The 20,477-nt window shown below is 32.0% G+C and overlaps 1 protein-coding gene across 4 annotated transcripts; it reads right to left on the reverse strand.

Annotated features, from left to right (window-relative positions):
* Positions 1 to 240: 240 nt before the first annotated feature.
* On the reverse strand, positions 241 to 18,898 carry LOC127708078 (uncharacterized). 4 transcript variants are annotated; one of them, XM_052212880.1, is made up of 9 exons: positions 18,760 to 18,897; positions 14,843 to 14,911; positions 14,218 to 14,280; positions 13,051 to 13,289; positions 11,142 to 11,785; positions 7,636 to 7,770; positions 5,526 to 5,711; positions 1,864 to 2,104; positions 241 to 583 (listed from the first exon to the last, which is right to left on the reverse strand). In XM_052212880.1, the coding sequence occupies exons 2-9, from the start codon at positions 14,907 to 14,909 to the stop codon at positions 485 to 487; spliced, it is 1,674 nt and encodes a 557-aa protein (XP_052068840.1). In that variant the 5' UTR covers positions 14,910 to 14,911; positions 18,760 to 18,897; the 3' UTR covers positions 241 to 484. The 4 variants fall into 4 exon arrangements, with proteins under 4 accessions (XP_052068840.1, XP_052068843.1, XP_052068841.1 ...); XM_052212882.1 differs by lacking the exon at positions 241 to 583 and adding an exon at positions 4,819 to 4,911 and having other exon boundaries at positions 1,974 to 2,104; positions 18,760 to 18,898; XM_052212883.1 differs by lacking the exon at positions 1,864 to 2,104 and having other exon boundaries at positions 18,760 to 18,898.
* Positions 18,899 to 20,477: the final 1,579 nt, after the last annotated feature.

Below are 20,477 nucleotides of genomic sequence, written 5' to 3' on the forward strand. Positions count from 1 at the left end.
AAAGATGTACATGGTAACAATATATGCCCCCGCCACTTAGTTGCAGAGACATAATTAGGAAAATATCACAGAAGACTAACACAAAGAAATAAGGTGTTTGATTTCTTATTTTTGTATAAGAACTCATGAAGACAATTATCCATTTACAATTAGTACCAACTTGGAACTTCATTTGCCAGCGAAAAACCTTTTTATCATATTTAATTCAAAAATGGTCAATATATGAAGTAAAACATAATATGCAACAAAAATTCATATTTATTCAATCGGAATCAATAAATAATAAGTAGAGCTAAAAATTAAAAAAAAAAAAAAATTTCAGGAATGTTTTTAAGGTGATCATTGTTACAGAAGGTTATCAGTTTAAGATGTTTAACTTCAGCATACAAAGTAGAAAGAAATCCATCTAGAAATATTTGCAAAGTAAGAAAAAAGAAACAGATTACATATATTTCAACACCATTATTCTATATTTATTAAGGTATCAAGACCTTTTTGTAGTCATAATCCTAATTATATTATTACTCTTTGATAAAACTTCATCTTTCTTTACAGGCCTCTTCTTTTGATTTTCATCACACGTCTGTAAAAATATACAGAATTATTATAAATGGACATAGTAATCTATCAATAACATATACACTATAAACTACATATGTGTTAAACAATTGTATTAATAGTGATCAATTTGATTTATGCCATTAAATGCTAAGGAAGCAACAATCAATGGACTATTTTCATATAAGCGACTTTTGACTATAGGGTATATAATTTTTTGATGGGTTACCTACTCTGTGGTAGGACGTTCTGATACTCTGTCAAATAAGAGCAACTAAAAGAAGTAAGATCAAGCTTATAATTGGTGCAATAGATAATCAAAAGTCAGTAATATGAAAATAGTCTACTCAATGTGGTTGTCTTAATGGATATTTAAGTGTTTTTTTAATTGGGTCTTATTTTTGTTTTAGTTTTTCATCAGGAAAATGGTAAGGATTGGTCAGTCAGTTTTTTTTAATTTTTGAATTAAGAATCACATGTTTAAAATACTTGAATGTAAGGATGTAACTGAAATTACTATGAATCCAGTCTTTCTGAATGTATCTGTTGTTGTTGATTATCTTTTTCATACTGTAAATATCAAACACAAAAAAACAGAACACAATGTTTTGGAGTAAAATTCTAATTGTAAGTAATAAATAATATTGGAAGTTGTCACAGATTTAATATAGATCTGCTTTTGGTAGGTATGGTATTGATGACTGGCAATGAAAAAGTTCAAGTTGAGGGCAAATAAAGAAACAAGAAAAACCAGAAGTTTTTTACAAATTCAAATTTTGGAGGTATGATTCATAAAATGATATCTAGAAATGTAAATGTATCCAAAATTTACATCAATTTGTACATGTTTTAGTCTGATGATCTCAAAAGCAAAAGGAAGCTTTCATCATAATACTTTTATTATTAAAGTTTAAAGGAGAAAGTAAGAAAATTTGCAATGTTTTGCTTTGAATAACAAATTCACAATACAGAATTATTTTGTTATATAATTCAATTTTGGATGTAACACGTCTTCTGATTGGCTGAAAGTTTTTTGTCTATCAGCTCATAGACATAATTTTGCCATGTGACCGGATGACGCCATCAACGTTTTTTCATGATTTGCTCCTTAAAATGGAATTTAGAATGAAATGATAAGGAATGACTAATATTTTTCTGTCTATTCGGAATAACCTCAAATATGTTGAGCACACTTTTAAATAACACGCTATGCGGGTTATTCAGTGTGCACCATATTTTTTATGTTTTTTCTTCATAGACAGAAATAATTTTACAGTCATTCCTTAAATATTATGTTAACTATACCTCAGCTCTTACAAAATCTCCTGTCAACATCTGTAAAGGGTAATGCAACATAACATTATATAATTCCTCCACTGTAGTTCTGGGTTTTAATAACAGGCAGTCAAATAATACTTTACTATCATTAAAACTATGTTTTCCTATAGAATGAAATGTATCTAAACAGTGCACTGGATAAGAATACACAGGTTCTTTTAATTTAACAGCAAGCCTCAAAGCTTCCAGCACATTAGTTGATCCATTTCTATTAGAAAAAAAAATATATAGAATTAATACAAAATCTTTTAGCAAGTGGACAAAGTAAACTTGTATTGGTGAACAGCTTTTCTACTACTAAATAATTCCACTTGTTTGCACTATCTGTTCAGAAGAACACAGTCCCAGGTCAGAGGAGGGTTGAGTGCTCCCAAAATTTTTAACCCTACCACATTCTTTATGTGCCTGTCCCAAGTCAGGAGTCTGTAGAACAGTGGTTATCATTGGTTCATGTCTGTCATATTTGTTTTTTGTAAATTGTTTTGTTATGAATTAGGCCGTTAGTTTTTCTTGTTTGACTTGTTTCACATTTTTCACGTCTTGGCCTTTTATAGCCGACTATACAATATGGGTTTTTCTCATTGTTGAAGGCTATAATTACTTACTACCACTTCATTTTAACTCTGGTGGATAGTTGTCTCATTGGTAATCATACCACATCTCTTCATATTTATACAATGATTTTTAAGCTGTAAGCTTACTTTCTCCCTCAGGGCAACTGCATGTTTGTGAACTCCTTAATCATTTATATCCAAAGTTTTATGGAAACTTGATCTAATGTCAATTGTACAAAATAATAAAAGAACCTTAGTGAGCGCGCTCACATACCCCACGTCCCCATATTGTCATTGGAGAAATAAAATAAGTGTAAGAAAAAAAAATTGTATCAGAAAAAAAAATTGAATCATAATTTCCTGTCAATATGCACATCTACATAGTATGTCCTTATTATCTGAAAAGGTTTCATGAAATTCTGTTGTGTGATTTGAGAGGAGTTGCGATGACAAAAGGTTGCAGTAGTATATTGGGCAAATGAGTTCAAAGGGGCGTAACTCCTGGGAAAAAAATTGAATCGTAATTTCCTGTCGATATGCACATCTACGTAGTATGTCCTTATTATCTGAAAAGGTTTCATGAAATTCTGTTGTGTGGTTTGAGAGGAGTTGCGATGACAAAAGGTTGCACTAGTATATTGGGCAAATAAGTTCAAAGGGGCGTAACTCCTGGGAAAAAAATTGAATCGTAATTTCCTGTCGATATGCACATTTACGTAGGATGTCCTTATTATCTGAAAAGGTTTCATGAAATTCTGTTGTGTGGTTTGAGAGGAGTTGCGATGACAAACTGTTGCAGTAGTACATTAAAGTAAATAAGTTCAAAGGGGCGTAACTCCTAGAAAAAGAATTGAATCATAATTTCCTGTCGATATGCACAACTACATAGTATGTCCTTATTATCTATAAAGGTTTCGTGAAATTCTGTCGTGTGGTTTGAGAGGAGTTGTGATGACAAGAAACAGGACTGACGGACTGACGGACGCACAGACGGACATACGGACATACGGAGGGACGGGTCAAAAACATTATACCCTCCGCAACTTGTTGCGTGGGGTATAAATAGGATAAAACGACCTATTTTTGCCAGAATGCTAATCTACCAATACTCCCTCAAGTGCACCTACATGTAAATTAAGATTATCCTATACATGAATTTTAAAATGAACAAATTACTTTGGTGTAAAATTAAATAAATGTGAGTTATACAAACTAAAATTTCCGAGTTTGTTGTACTCCAAACTAAAAATTGTTCTGTACTATTAAATAATTCTTGCAGATAAAATCCTATATTTCAATTTAATTAGATATAATATTTTTTTTAATTTCCATAAACTTGGAAATTTTAGTTTGTATAGCTCAAGTTTAATAATGAACAAGAGGTGAAAAATATCTGTAGAAGAACATAACTATCATCTTTCTGATTATGTTTCATGGAAATTTTTCTGATGGTCATAAATGTCAGAAAAAATATCTCTCTCCTTTTTTCCTTTAGGAGGCCTATTATTTTTGTCTTCACAACTGTTGAAATGATTACTGGAAATAAAACACTACATAGACATTATTAATCATTCCACAAAACAATCCCAATGAATCAGAAGATCTTTAAACTTTTAGTTAATCAAAATCAACAAATATGATATACATTCTTGACAAACTGGACTCATCAGACAAAAAAAGACAAATACATACATTTTTTCAACTGATTTTTATAGTTTGTTCTTATGTTGTGCTGTTACACCACTGACCAAGGTTAGAGGGAGGGTTGAGCGCTCACATACATGTTTAACTTTAACCCCGCCATATTCTTTATGTACCTGTCCCAAGTCAGGAGCCTGTAGTTCAGTGGTTGTCGTTGGTTCATGTCTGTCGTATTTGTTTTTCGTAAATTGTTTTGTTATAAATTAGGCCGTTACTTTTTTCAATTGAATTGTTTCATATTTTCATGTCAGGGCATTTTATAGCCTACTATATGGTATGGTTTTTTTCTCATTGTTGAAGGACGTACGGTTGCCTATAATTGCTTACATCCTCTTTATTTGAACTTGGGTGGATAGTTGTCTTATTTGCAATCATAACTCATCTCCTTATTTTTATACAGACATAACGAATTCAATGACAATAGCTTGCATTACTTTTTGGGGACATGTTAGCCTAAAAATACCACCAAAAGGAAAGAGACTCAAGGCTATATTGTGGCAGCCAGATTTATTGGTGGAGGAGGTATTCATAGCCCTATTGCTTTCTATGTTAAATTCTGCAATTTCAAGCATTAATGGCTACTTTGGTCTTAAGTTCAAATAAAGTGGCAGTTATTTCATGTCAAATCTATACCTTATCCTGACTTGTGCTGAAAAATTCAACATACCTTTAATTGCATATTAGAGCGTACTGGTTCCTGGAAGTTTGATAGTACAAAAACAGGTACTTCTGATCTGAACAAGAAGGCAAATGTGCCCTCCTATTAAAATTTTATATACTTCTTTATTATTTAAAAGAAACTTTCAACAAGGGTTCTACAGTGATCTCAAGTCCACAAGCTTTCATTTGATACCAAAACTACCCAAATATTTCACCTATTGACAAAGATACAGCTATGCGTAGAAACTATTTTGTTTAAAATATGTACTACTTTCTTGTATGTTCTTTACGACCGGGCCTGAATAAGTGGTTCTATACCAGGAAGCCATAGTAAAATTGAGATAACCACAGACCTTCAGCTTGAAAACTGACAATCCTAGTCAATTTACATTGGAGCCGAACGCACCATGCAATGAGCAAGTTTCAAACTCATAACCTCAGTGATTCAGGATAGAGATTATACTGTATGAACTATTTAGACTTAATTCAGCCATTGAGGACCCTCATAATACTGTTATAATAAACCTTATCTTAACAATATACAGACATGGTCAAAAGCTGTTTTTCATTTCCTTGAAAATTTTAGAGCAATTACATAATCAATGTCCATCAATATTTTAGAGTTAATGAAGCACTTTGCAATGCAAAGAAGCTTATAATCTGGTTCATTCCACATATAAATATACTTTATCCTGAATTATTCATTTCACTCACCTAGAAAAAATATCTTGTGCATTTTTGACGAAATTATTGGTGTTTATATCACAGTCTGAGCTTATAACAAAGTGGTTATCTCCTGGTTTATATTGTATCACATTATCTTTAGCTAATTTCTGTAACCCACATTCTGTTTTGGCACTTACTGGTATCATGGTATAGTCTGGTAATTCTTCTTGTATTCTGTCAAGCAGAATGAAATTTAATATTATAAGAGCTTATTTTATAACAAAGAACCATCTGTCTTAAAATTTAAACCTGACAAATTTCTGGATTTATGGGGATTTCCTTAGAAAAGGTGTTTTCTTTACTCATGAGTGTGTTCAAAGGTATTAAAATAGCTCTGAAGAGCAAATATACTAATTGAAAACCACATTATAATTTATATTAGTTGAAAACACAAATACATTGGTAACATATAAAAGAGTTTCTTGTGCTTAAAATCCCTTGAGAGATTTTTAAAAAGTTGGCATGTATGCACTTTTTAATGGTGTTTTGTATGGTATCAAGCAAGGAAACTTATCACTTCCAGCTTTGACAAAGTATGTGGTTATCAAAATATGTTCAAGTAGATAATAGTTTGATTAAATTAATTTCAAGCATACCCATCAGTCACGATACCTGCATAATATAAAAAAATTCTAACAAATATTTTGTGAATTATCATAACTATTAAATAAATAATCTGATTTTTTGGGAAGTATACTCAAAGCTAGTATATTAAAGTGTATTTTAATCAATGTTATTCTGTGAATCATTATAGATGTATTGTTTTTGTAAATGCTCTTTTGTTCCAACGTTGGAAAGTTCCGGGCGGAAAGAACTAACTAGCTGAAAAGTTCCGGAGGAACTTATTAACTAGTTACTTTGTTCTTCCTCTGGTTTAAAAGTTCCACCGGAACAAAGTGACTAGTTGAAAAGTTCCAACGGAACATTTCAACTAGTTAGAAAGTTCCTTTTTGCCAAATTAGTCAAAACCGGAACTAACAAACTGGCCCAAAAGTTCCATGGGAACTTATCAACCAGGCAGAAAGTTCCATTTGGAGAATTGATGCAAAGTAAAAGCGCAACATATTATATTTGAACCTTTCAAAGGGAAACCAAGATACTGATTACAAAAGTCAAAAGGAACTCATCAACTAGCCACAAAGTTCCTCTTTGGCAAATAAGTCAAAACCGGAACTAACAAACTAGCCCAAAAGTTCCAACGGAACTTATCAACCAGTCACAAAGTTCCATTTGGAGAATTGATGCAAAGAACCACATGAGGAGGGGGGTATTCTTCCCTCTCTTGAGGGTACTATGAATACTAAATTTGCATGATAATGCAACTTATTCCGTTTTATGTGAGCTATGAAATACAACTTAAATTTTGCATATTTGTCCCCAAAGAAACCCCTTTCAGTGTGTTGGGTATTCTTGTAAATTAATGATTTGCTCTTTTATATACTGATACTCATTCTTCCCCCCTCTTTCTACAAAAAGGACGAAATATGGTATATTCGGAACGATGTAACTAGTTGTTCTGTTCCGCCAGAACTATTCAACTAGCTACATTTTCCGGGACTTTTCAACTAGCTACTTTTTTCCGGAACTTTTCGACTGCACTCGGAATAAAACAACTAGTTGGAAAGTTCCATCGGAACGAAATAACTAGTTGAAAAGTTCCGCCGGAACAAAGTAACTGACGGAACATAGTGGCTGTTACATTTTCTCTCAACAACATTTTTTCCTATTTTGATGGTAACTACTGAATGAATGCTTTTGATATTACTCAACCATTAGTAAAAGAGTTTTATTTTTTGAAAAACTCATTCAGTTTAATCATAAACTTTTACTTTTCCTAGAGCTTTCTTAAGTTTATTTGAATATCAGTAAAGTAAACACACTCATATTGAAATTCTACAACACAATTTGAATTCAATACTACCATTTAGTAAATCTAAAAGTCTGACATTCTCAAACTACAGCCATATTGTTTCGGACAATTTCTTTAAAGTGGCACACATAAACTAAACAAGTTAATGCACATTTTAACCAAGAAAACACTAAAAATTAATTAGATTTCTTAATATGAAAATAATTGTACAATGATAGTACAGTGTACCTTTTTATGTTACTTTCTGAAGCTGTTAAATCTGCTTTGTTAAGTACCAATAACATAGGAAATCTAAGTTTTAAAAAATGATCCACAATTCTGTGAACAATGTCTTCTTTCCAGTCAGGTAGGCAAGATAGTTCTCTACAATCAACATATACAATATAAAACAGATATTTCACAAAATCATACACTGGTATTCATTTATGAATGAGCAAATGGAGATGAGTTGAATATGCCAACTAGACATCAACCAAACAACACAATAAAACAATATCCATATGAAAATGTTTTTTTTTTTAAAATTGTCTCCTTTATTTTTTCGGTTGCATTACACTACAAATGAAACATTTGTAAGTAGATAATAACTGACCTGCAGTGGCATATCCAAGGGGGGAATATGGGGGCATAAACCTCCTTTGGTCACCCCAAAAATAAAACATCTCATGTTGTTCACGATATATATATAAATTTTTAGTATAAAATCGTCCAAAAAATTTTGATAATAAATTAATGGGAATGAAGTAGTATAATCCCCCTCCCCTTTTCAAAAATCCAGGATCCGCCCCTGACCTGTTATACACAGTAGCTCTATAAATAAAATGCTTCGCTGGGGCGCAGCTTGATACGACCGCAGAGGTCGAACCCTGAACAGTTGGGGCAAGTATGGACACAACATTCAAGCTTGATACAGCTCTGAATTTGGATTGTTATTAAATATTTGACACAGCATAGGTTTCTGACACAGAAAGAATGTGGTCTAAGAACTTGAATTTTTTTAATTTACCTATTATGGTCCAATGTCCAAAATCAAAATACATGGTTAGATTCAGCATATCAAAGAACCCCATATATTCAATTTTTGTTAAAATCAAACAAAGTTTAATTTTGGACCCCAACTTGGACAAACTTGAAAACTGGGCCCATAATCAAAAATCTAAACACATGTTTAGATTCAGCATATCAAAGAACCCCAAGAATTCAATTTTTGCTAAAATCAAACTAAGTTTAATTTTGGACCCTTTGGACCTTAATGTAGACCAATTTAAAAAAGGGACTTAAAATTAAAAATCTAAATACACGGTTAGATTTGGAATATCAAAGAACCCCAATAATTCAATTTTTGATGAAATCAAACAAAGTTTAATTTTGGACCCTTTTGACCTCAATATGAACCAATTTGATAGCGGGGCCCACAAATAAAAAATCTAAATTCATGGTTAGATTCAGCATATCAAAGAACCCCATATATTCAATTTTTGTTGAAATCAAAAAAAGTTTAATTTTGGACCCCAAATTGGACCAACTTGAAAACTGGGCCCATAATCAAAAATCTAAACACATGTTTAGATTCAGCATATCAAAGAACCCCAAGAATTCAATTTTTGTTAAAATCAAACTAAGTTTAATTTTGGACCCTTTGGACCTCAATGAAGACCAATTTAAAAAACGGGACCCAAATTAAAAATCTAAAAACACGATTAGATTTGGAATATCAAAGAACCCCAATAATTCAATTTTCGATGAAATCAAACAAAGTTCAATTTTGGACCCTTTTGACCTCAATATGAACCAATTTGATAGCGGGGCCTACAAATAAAAAATCTAAATACATGGTTAGATTCAGCATATCAAAGAACCTCATACATTCAATTTTTGTTGAAATCAAACAAAGTTTAATTTTGGACCCCAATTTGGACCAACTTGAAAACTGGGCCCATAATCAAAAATCTAAATACATGTTTAGATTCAGCATATCAAAGAACCCCATATATTCAATTTTTGTTGAAATCAAACAAAGTTTAAATACTGGACCCTATCTTGGACCAACTTGAAAACTGGGCCCATAATCAAAAATCTAAACACATGTTTAGATTCAGCAAATCAAAGAACCCCAAGAATTCAATTTTTGTCAAAATCAAACTAAGTTTAATTTTGGACCCTTTGGACCTCAATGTAGACCAATTTAAAAAACAGGACCCAAAATTAAAAACCTAAATACACGGTTAGATTTGGAATATCAAAGAACCCCAATAATTCAATTTTAGATGAAATCAAACAAAGTTTAATTTTGGACCCTTTTGACCTCAATATGAACCAATTAGATAACGGGGTCCACAAATAAAAAATCTAAATACATGGTTAGATTCAGCATATCAAAGAACCCCATATATTCAATTTTTGTTGAAATCAAACAAAGTTTAATTTTGGACCCCAATTTGGACCAACTTGAAAACTGGGCCAAAAATCAAAAATCTAAATACATGTTTAGATTCAGCATATCAAAGAACCTCATATATTCAATTTTTGCTAAAATCAAACAAAGTTTAATTTTGGACCCTTTGGACATTAATGTAGACCAATTTGAAAACTGGACCCAAAATTAAAAATCTAAATACACTGTTAGATTCGGCATAACAAATAAATAAATGTGATCAAAGATTTTACAAATCTAATGCGCCATACTGTGCAATTAAAGATTACTTCTTGAAATTTTTCAATATTTGAAATTTGAAAAAAAAATAATATTTGAAGAATAATTCTTTTTAATTTCTGAAATCTGAAATGAGAAAAAATTGGCCCCCCACAATTTCTTTTTATCCCCCCCCCTTTTTCCCCCAAAAAAATTCTTTCCCTCAAGATATGGTCATAATCTCAATTCAAATTTCCAATGGAGTTGGCAACCATAATTACCCATTTAAATTTATCATAGTGCTAACTTAATCTATTTTATAATAGAATTAATAAAAATATAGTGTCAAATCTTTCATATGGATTTTTTTGTAAAAAAAAAAGATGAAAACATTTGCAGATATTTTTACTGGTCTTCCTTTATAAATATGCATTTCTTTAAACATAATTTAAAAGCAGTGTAAGGGAAGTAACCAAAACATTGTATTTGGATTACCTCCCTTACACTGTTTTAGATTATCTTTATTGTTCATTAACCATTACTTTATACATAATTTAAAAGCAGTGTAAGGGAGATAATTTCAATGATGTATTTGATTTATCTCCCTTACACTGCTTTAAATTATGTTTTGTACTAAAGTATTTGTCCATTAACCAGGACAACCTTGTTTTTCCCCCTTTTTTGCCCCTAATTCCTAAACGGTTTGAGCCATAACCCCCTAAAGCAAATCCTAACCATCCCTTTGTGGTATGGAAACTTGTAGTATAATTTCAGAGAGATCCATACACCGTTCCACAGTTATTGTCTGGAAACTAGAAAATGCTCATTTTTGGCCCCTTTTTGGCCCCTAATTCCTTAACTGTTGGTACCATAACCCCCAAAATCAATCCCAACCTTCCTTTTGTGGTATTTAACCTTATGGTCAAATTTCAAAAAGATCCATTCACTTAAACTAAAGTTAGAGTGCGAAAACCAATATGTATTCGGACGACGACGCCGTACGACGACGACGACGCCGGACGACGACGACGACGACGACGACGACGCCAACGTCATACCAATATACGACCACAAAATTTTTTTGCGGTCGTATAAAAATTACCTTTCTCTAATTCCTGCATTACCCAATGCTGTATGTATTGTTGCCCTGTTAGCATGGTAACCAGTGAACATATCTATCAATTTAGTTGGCTTTCTAACAATATTATCCCATTTACTCCACACATTTTGAAATATCCACTGATGAAGTTCTTGGTATAACCATGTTACATCTTTAATCGGATCATATTGTTCTGTTTCTTCTCCTTTTTCATTTGTAGTTCCAGAAATGTCAACTATGTGCACTAAAACATCAGCATCTAGTAAGTCATTTAAAAATCTGTTTCCCTTTCCTTTACCCTCCCAAGCACCAGGAACAAGTCCTGCTACATCTTTAATCAAAATAGGTACATTTCGATCCCCTCTAAAATCATGTCCATATGCAGCATCACACAAAGTCAGGCCAAGGTCATGACAAGGACAACATATAGAATAGTAAGCCTTTCCAATATTTGGTTCTATTGTTGTAAATGGGTGAGCAGCAATTTTAGCTAAGTCCATTTTTGTAGCTGCATTAAAGAATGTTGATTTACCAGCTGAAGGTTTCCCTATTAACCCAATTATATATTCCCATCTACCTCCTGTTGTCTTTGGTTCAGTTAGTTTTATTTTTGTCATCAAGTTAATATCCTCTTGTTCTTGAGAAATCTGGTGGAAAAAAAGAGGCGAAGGATACTAAAGGGACATTCATACTTATAAGTCAAAAATAAATTGACAACACCATGGTTAAAGAAGAAACAATTAATAGGGTGGTAAAGGGGGGTTCTGAACACGGAAACACGTGAAAAAAAAATTGCAAAAACGTTGCATGGAAAACAAACATCGGGAAAAACGAAGCACGAGAAATAAAATCGTAAATATTAATGAACAAAGTACTAGAAGTTATTACTCAGCCGTTCTGGGAGATCATGCAGTCATTATTAATAGAAATGAAGACCCTGCGGTCACCTTTTAGAGTCCGTTAGTTGCATCTGATTTGAAAAAAATATTATTCATAGTAATTTCATGGACTTTATTACATACCATACATATACAATATCCGGGCTGACTTTTAATTAGTCTGGTTTACCTTTGAATCAAATGCGGGACAAGCACGAGAAATAAAGATTACCGACATGAAACACGGAAAATAAATAAGGGGAAAAACGAAGCACGCACATCGACCCAAACACGAGAAAACGAGAAATAAAACGTCAACACAGGAAAACATGTGAAATAAAAAGGCCGAAAACGTTGCACAAAAATAACCCTTTACCACCCTCAATTAAAGATTCATCCATAAAATAAATATGAAAAATTTTCATCTTCAGCAATAAATGGGGCAATACACCATTAAGCTAGACTGATTTCAACAGATGACAATCGATTTTCTATGGATTCATGACTACTAATAATTCATAGTGCTAATAATTTGTATGAGACAAATCTATCAACCATTTTACTGTCCATACTTCTATCAATTTTGTTAAGAAGGTTCAAACAATATGTAGCGACTGATTTAAAAGAAAATGTATAGAAATCATGGGACACATCAAATTAGTATGCAGGACATTCTAAAGCTATGCTGGTTGTAAAGTGATATGATTTGACAGCAATATTTGAAATTGAATCATTTTTCATATTTGATCATGAATCGATAGAAAAAAGTTATTTTTATTTATTATTTTAGTTAATTTCTAAAGGTAATATACATTGAACATTGTAGCAATAATGGCACATCATTTTGATTTTGAGAATTTTTGAGAATTTGCATATTTAACATTACCGGTAATCTAAATGGGATGCCCATTTAGTGGAGTCCCTCCGTTAATTTTCAGCTGGATAATAAGACATTCTGCTTAGAGCTGAGAATGTGATAATTATGTTTATCAATCTTTTGTGTAAACTCATGTATCCAATCAAATTCATTTTACCTCTTCAATTGTACTTTCAGCCTGCTCATCAACATTTGTATTAATCCATTGCTGGGCAGCATCTACCAAGGTAAATATGACTGGCATGCCTAGGTTGTCATCTGTTATTGTATGCAGGTACTGTAACAGGTCAGACAGCTGCTTGTCTGATAAAACTTTGTTCCTCATTGGTATTTCTATTACAGGTGGGCTTGTCCCAGGATAGTCCACAGGCATTATGAACCTGACAGATATAGGACCTAAAGATATATCATTTTAAATATAATTATAAATTATCGATATTTCTTCCCGCAAGAGGGAGTTTCTTGGCTACTACTAGTATCTCAACGAAGGGCATAAGCCCTGAGATGAGATGTAGCTGAGAAACATCCTTGAATTTGAAAAACAATTGATGATCTGTTTAGTGCTATTTTCTTAGGTAATGCATACATTTTTTTATCTCATCTGAGAAAATCCAATATCTTTCGAGTAGGGTGATATGGAAAATTCTCATTAAAAAAATCAAAGGAAAATTTGAGAAAATAAGATAATCAAATTTATGTATTAACAGCATATCATTTTTTAAGAAAAATCTATGGATTCGTAAATGGAGATTTGATGATTTAATACAAAATTAAGAACATTTTTCACAGATTTTTTGTGCTTTTTATACAAAGGTCACCATTTTTGAAAAAAAATCATTCAGTAATATTTCAGAAAATAAAAGAGATAAATTACTTTTTTTTAATTTTAGTTAAAATTCAACAAGCCAAAGTTGTATGCAAAATTTTACCCAGATCTGTCACATAAACAATTTTTACTGTACCTTGATCTTAAGAAAATTAATGTTAAGACCTTTTTCACTGATTTAAGGTGTATGTAATCTCACACAAATACAAAACTATTCCAAGAATGCTCATTCATTAGTATCTATGAAAATAAAAGAGATAAATGCATTTATCTTTTTTCAGATAAATTCATGCAGAAGTTGTATGCAAAGTCTTTTAAAAATCTGTGACATAACATATCTACTGTAACTTGACCCTAAATATTTTCCTTATTACAAAACCATGTTACATAATTTTCTAAAGAGCTGAACAGTAGGATAATGAATGTCGAAAAATTCTACAAACAATACAACTTTTTACAATTACAAATGTGAATGATGTTTTTCATTTGATATTTTACCTGATAAGCTAACTGTTATATTGGTAAGCTTAATCATAAAACATGGCGGGTTACCCGATATCTCTGAAAAAAAAAAAGTATAACATATATTTAATTCTCGGTTCTGTGTATATGATATATCTTATACAGATTTTAAGTTCATCAATTTATTTAATCTCCAACAAACACATGTGTTGATAATCATTATAATCACAAATATTTTTTATCTATTACAGTACATTTTCTGGTAAATTTTGGTTTAAATCATGCAATCATATTTCTATTTTCATAATGAAATATATCCTTTATTTTCAAAAAAATAACTAGTTCATATTTTTTTTTTCTGGAAGTTTTCAGCTGATTGCACTGTCTTTTTTGTTCGTTTGTTTATCAGGTGCTGATTCAGCCATTTTGAAAAGGCGGTCCCAAACTCCCAACCCTCGGAACACCATGAAACGTTCACATAATTAAAAAGAAAATATAAGCGAAAAAAAGGGGAGGTTCCAACCCCAGGAACACCCCCTGGATCCGCAAATGTTTATATCATGTTTACTGTAAAGTGACAATACCCTACTTAATTTAATGTTTTTCACCATTTGGAATACAAATGCAGCCTTTTTGAAATGCCATAATTGTAATACAAAACCTGTTATATCTTCACTAAATATTGCATGAAGTGCCTGTAATTCTTCTTCTTGTTCTTCTCCAGCCATTCCTGTGAGGGAAAACTGACATTTAAGCATTTACTTATTGGACAATAAATAACAGATTTATGAAGATGAATAAATATTCACACTTTAGTAGAATTAAAATATGGCCAAGTAAAAATGAAGACTTTTAAATATTTTAAAATAAAATAGAAAATGTGACATGGAAAGTACCTAATAATCCACTAAAACATTAAACACTTTACCACTATTTTATGATTCTTTTTTCTTAAACTGGAAAACAGAATATAATAATAATTTGTTATCAAGTGCAAAATAGCTTAGCCATCCAAACTGTCCCCATTCGGCAGTGCTACTCATAGATTGGGATATACTTATCAAGTGCCACCTTAAATCCAAGTCACAGAAGTGTTCCAGCAGTTTCACCTGATTTTTCAAGTAAATACTCATATCTTCAACATCGTCTTTATTCATACCTTACATATCTACATGTCTTATACTTATCATGGTTATATGCAGGCATGCTCATAAAAAGCAATGGATGGCAAGGTGATACAGTGATAAGTTGTTTATATTTATTTTCATTAGATTTTAAGCATGATTGTATTTTTTTATCAAAAGGTCTATTACATCTTTTACAATGAAACCTTGCATACCAAGATGTAAGACAATTGTACATGTACAAGCTTAAGGTTAATGGAGTCTTTCTTAAAAAGTAAGGTAATGAAATCAAACATTTTAACGAGAACAGCTAAAATTGTGAAAATTGAACTTGACCTTCATTTAGTCACAGGAAACAACATATCTAAATTTGAAAAGATTTCGTCAAAGCCTTTTCATGTTAATGAACAGACACTGTTTGGCAGCCGCCCGCCCGCTGTACATCCCAAAATCATTAAACGATTTTTCTTTCGAAAATCTGGTTAATAATGTTTACGAACTTTTAATACATTAATCATTTTGGATTAAATTTTGTAGAACATTTAGGACTTTAAAAAAATTTATTCTTAGATCTAAGACAGGTTAATTATATATGACTAATTTTGACGACGATTCCTTCCATATACTTTATAGGAAAGAACATGCTTTTCTAAATTTTCAAATAAAAATCTTCTTTAATTGTCTAATATGCCATATCTCTAATAAAGAATAAAAAGATGTGGTGTGATTGCCAATGAGACATCTATCCAACAGAGTCCGAAAAGAAACAGATTTAAGTATTTATAGGTCAACTTATATACCTTCAACAATGAGCAAACTACATACTATATAGTCAGCTATAAAAGGCCATTACATGACAAAATTGTGAGAAAATAAATGGGGAATGTGTCCATGGGAAACAGATAATGCCCCCGCTTGCATATCATATAAAGTTATAAAGGGACATAACTAGAGAACTGTTAGAGTGATGCTGCCTGTACGAACTGGTCCTACAGGAATGTACAAGGAATCTAGTAGGAATTTGTTAAGAATTTCTACCAGGAAAGTGTGCATATTCCTGCTTGATAGTAGCAGGAATCCGCCAGGAAAAACAGCTGAAAAATTTAAATTAGCAGGATTTTCTTAGTAGGAATAATGTGATTCCTACCAGGAATATTCAAATTAGCAGGAATAATTTGGTAGGAAAGTAAAATTCCTACAAAATTTCCTGCTAATTTGAATATTCCTGGTAGGATTTTTTTCATAAATTCCTACCAGGAAAATTGATTTTCTAGCAGGAATCTAAAAATATACATTACAAACTTAGGTGTATACACATATACACAACTGGGTCATTCATTAGTTTGAATCTTAGCCACAAAGAACAAAGAAAACACATGTTAAAAATTCTTGTTACAAAATTTGACACTTAAATGTTTGAAGTAGCTATATACCACATATGAAAGTTGTGTTATAAACCAGGTTTGTAATGTGTTTTTGAATTTAATTATGATGGAAATAGATGTATCAGTTTTTTTGTTCACTCTCTAATTTTTTTTTTTTTAAATATTGGTATATATGTTTACAACAAAAATGTAGATCAGATGAACTTATAATATATATTAGACAAAATATGATTGAAGACTTAGGTTTCCATTTTTTGATAAGTTGAATTAATTTGACTATCATGCAAATTAGAAATTAAAAACTTCCTCTTACACATGAAAAAGTGAAGCTTAAATTTAAATACCTTCATAAGCAATCCTGTCTTACATTCAAATATTTCCCTCATGGTAATTATTCAATCTTTGCAGTATTGTTTATACACAATCTGAATCTTTTACCCTCCAACTTTTGAATTTGTTAACTGGAACCTGGTCTCTTATTACACAGCAAAATAAATGTTATAAGCAAACCGGAATCCAGTTAAAGATAATTGAATACAAACCAATAGCAGTCAAGATAATAATCCTGCTTAAATAAGAAAACATTCCTGGTAGAAAGATTTTCTGGCAGGAAAAAATATTCCTGTTACCCAAACCAGGAATGTTGTTGTAGGAAAATGAAAAATCCTGTCAGAAAAACTGAAGTTTTTCCTAGTACGTCTAAAAAGTAACAGGAATTTAAAATTTCCTGCTAATTCCGTGTGTCTGGTAGGAATCCTGCTAAATATTTCGTACGGGTACCCAAATTTGTACTTGATCTGAGTTTTGTGGTACATTGTACTAAGTATTCTGTATAAGTTTCATAACATTTGGTTGAGGCAAACTTAAGTTAGAGAACGGAAACGAAACAATTCAGCAATTTTTTCCATTTGTAAAGGGTCATAACTCTAGAACAGTAAAAGCGACACCACCAAAATTCAAACTTGATCTGTATTTTGTGGTAATAAGCATTGTGTATAAGTTTCTTAACATTTGGTTGAGACTAACTTGTTAGAGAAAGGAAACGGAAAATTCAGCAATTTTTCCATTTGTAAACGGGCATAACTCTAGAATGGTAAAAGTGACACCACCAAAATTGAAACTTGATCTGTATTTTGTAGTAATTAGCATTGTGTATAAGTTTCAAAACATTTCGTTGAGGCCAACTAAAGTTAGAGAACTGAAATGAAAAATTCAGCAATTTATCCATTTGTAAAGGGCATAACTCTAGAACGGTTAAAGTGACGCCACCAAAATTCAAACTTGATCTGTGTTTTGTGTTAATAAACATCATGTATAAGTTTCATAACATTTGGTTGAGACAAACTAAAGTTAGAGAACGGAAACCAACTTTGGGACATACGGACCGACGGATGTACAGATGGACAAGGGTAAAACTTAATGCCCCCTCTGCTACTGCAGGGGCATAAAAAACACAAAGACCTGATTTATGACAAAACAATTAAGGCAATAAATGGAGAATGTGTCCATGGGACACAGATGATGCCCCTGATTGCATATAACAATATAAAGGCAGATAACTATAGAACAGTAAAAGTGACGCCACCCAAATTCAAATTTGATCTGTGTTTTGTGGTAATAAGCATTGTGTGTAAGTTTCATACCATTTGGTTGAGGCAAACTAAAGTTAGAGAACGGAAACCAATTTCGGGACATATGTGCGGACAGACGTACAGACGGACAAGGGTAACACTTAAAGCCCTTTCCGCTGCGGCGGGGGCATGAAAACAAATATGACAGGCTGCAGACCAACAACAACCACTGAAACGTTATTAACATAATATTATTAAGTCACAGTACACTCGATCACTACCTAATAGTTGACTGAAATTTCTGCTCAATTTCTCAAATTTCGTCATTTTCTGGAAAAGCTTTGTAGCAAAACATGATACTTTTAATCTAAACAAGAAAACGAATTAACTTATCCAAAATTTGTCCGCTGAAATGAAATCCATAATATCTGTAGATTATTCACAGCAAATTTATATCCCAAACGTGTAAATAATAATACATTTTGGGACGATCCTTACCTGACACTAAGGAAAGAACATGTTTTACTTAATTTTCGAATAAAAATGTTCTTTTTATATCTGTCAAACCTCTGTGTTGCATAACTAACTTCGAGAACTTGCAGCACAACGTGCAACTTCCGGTTTCACTTTCACTTTAATGTTTATTCCAAATAAGGTCCCTCAGAGGGGCAGGATAAAGATACAATCATAATATTCAGTTATTTCAACAAATATAAACAATACAGCTTATATCACTAGAGTAATAAAAATAATAACAAGAAGGAGAGAAAAAAAGAAAGTTGTTAATTTTCAGTACTGTTTAAAGAACACGCGGGGTGGCCGTCAGTATATATTAATCAAGGATTTGTCACAGCGAAGAGAAGTTGGCGGTACACTTGGACCATCTAAACTGCTGTTATAACGATACAATATGAACGAGAATGGTGAGAGATTCTTGGTCCTATAAAGAAAATACCGGAAATCTATATTTATAACAACATTTTAGCTTTAAAATATATAATATAAGAACTTGAAGCGATATCTGGTTCATATGAAGCATTTGAATTCACTGTCTAGTTTGTCATATAATAAAAGACAGCAAAATAACAGGACAATAGTGAAGTCACATGCTTTCTAAGCTTTTATCTATTGTCTATTATCTGAATTTGCAAAATACTTGTCTAAAATTAAAAAAAAATCAATGTGCATAACTAATTTCATCGACACAAAGTTGTCTCATGCCAAAACAATATCTATATATTTTCCCCGGGCGCCTTTTCTTTTCCCCGGGCGTTTTTTTTTTCTTCCCCGGGCGCTTTTTCTTTTCCCCGGGCGCTCCCGGGCGCTTTTTAGTAGGACCCGTATAATCATAGATAAAATAGCCATAGAATGATATGGCTGTTATATCTATGGTATTACATAATTATCAAAAATTTCAAGTCAAATAGAAATCTTCTACCCTCAATGTGTTAAAAAATATAAAAAGGGGAAAGTGGTTGTCTCATTTGGAACCACAGGCACTCTGGCAGAGACCCCCCTTTTTTATTCTTAGGTAAACGATAGAAAAATGAGAATCAACCAAAGTCGAAACTCAGATAAACCAACTGAAGTTATCTTAAATTATATATATAATTTTGGCAGACAACATTATTATGTAGGCCTAATTGTTATTTCCCTTAAATTTTTTATAACTATAAATTTCATATTTCTCCATTTAATAATGTACATGATGCTTATTCAGTACATATTTGTTAAATTGAATAGATAATGATATTTTGAATTCATTGGTTAAAGCTGGGATCAATATATATGTTCCTGGTTAAAGATATTTATTTATATTCTAAAGATTAGTATTTGCATCGTCGCAAATCATTTATAACCTTCTTTGATAGACTTGTACATTTCACATAACTGGTTTGGAATTATTAAGTTGAATGGTCTGAGGACTGGACTGATGTTCAGTCCAACCTACGTGCTTTTCCAAAACTCCCTTTAAGGGTAGTGCATCTGCCATATGCCTTCTTTAAACGGGTCATTATTGAATGCTCAATTTCTTTACTTTTGGTCTACATGATAAAAGTTGTATTAGTTGCTTAAATTATATAGTTTTCACTGTTTTTGGTTTTCATTTACTTAGATATTTAGATAGCGCTTTTACATTTGGCATCCATCGTCTCCGTTTAAATCAGTTCACAAACTAGAACAAGCTGTGGTCCGCATCCCCGAATCTCCAGCAG

Source organism: Mytilus californianus, unplaced genomic scaffold, assembly GCF_021869535.1.
Source record: "Mytilus californianus isolate M0D057914Y unplaced genomic scaffold, xbMytCali1.0.p SCAF_7, whole genome shotgun sequence".
Taxonomy (NCBI): Eukaryota; Metazoa; Mollusca; class Bivalvia; order Mytilida; family Mytilidae; genus Mytilus; species Mytilus californianus.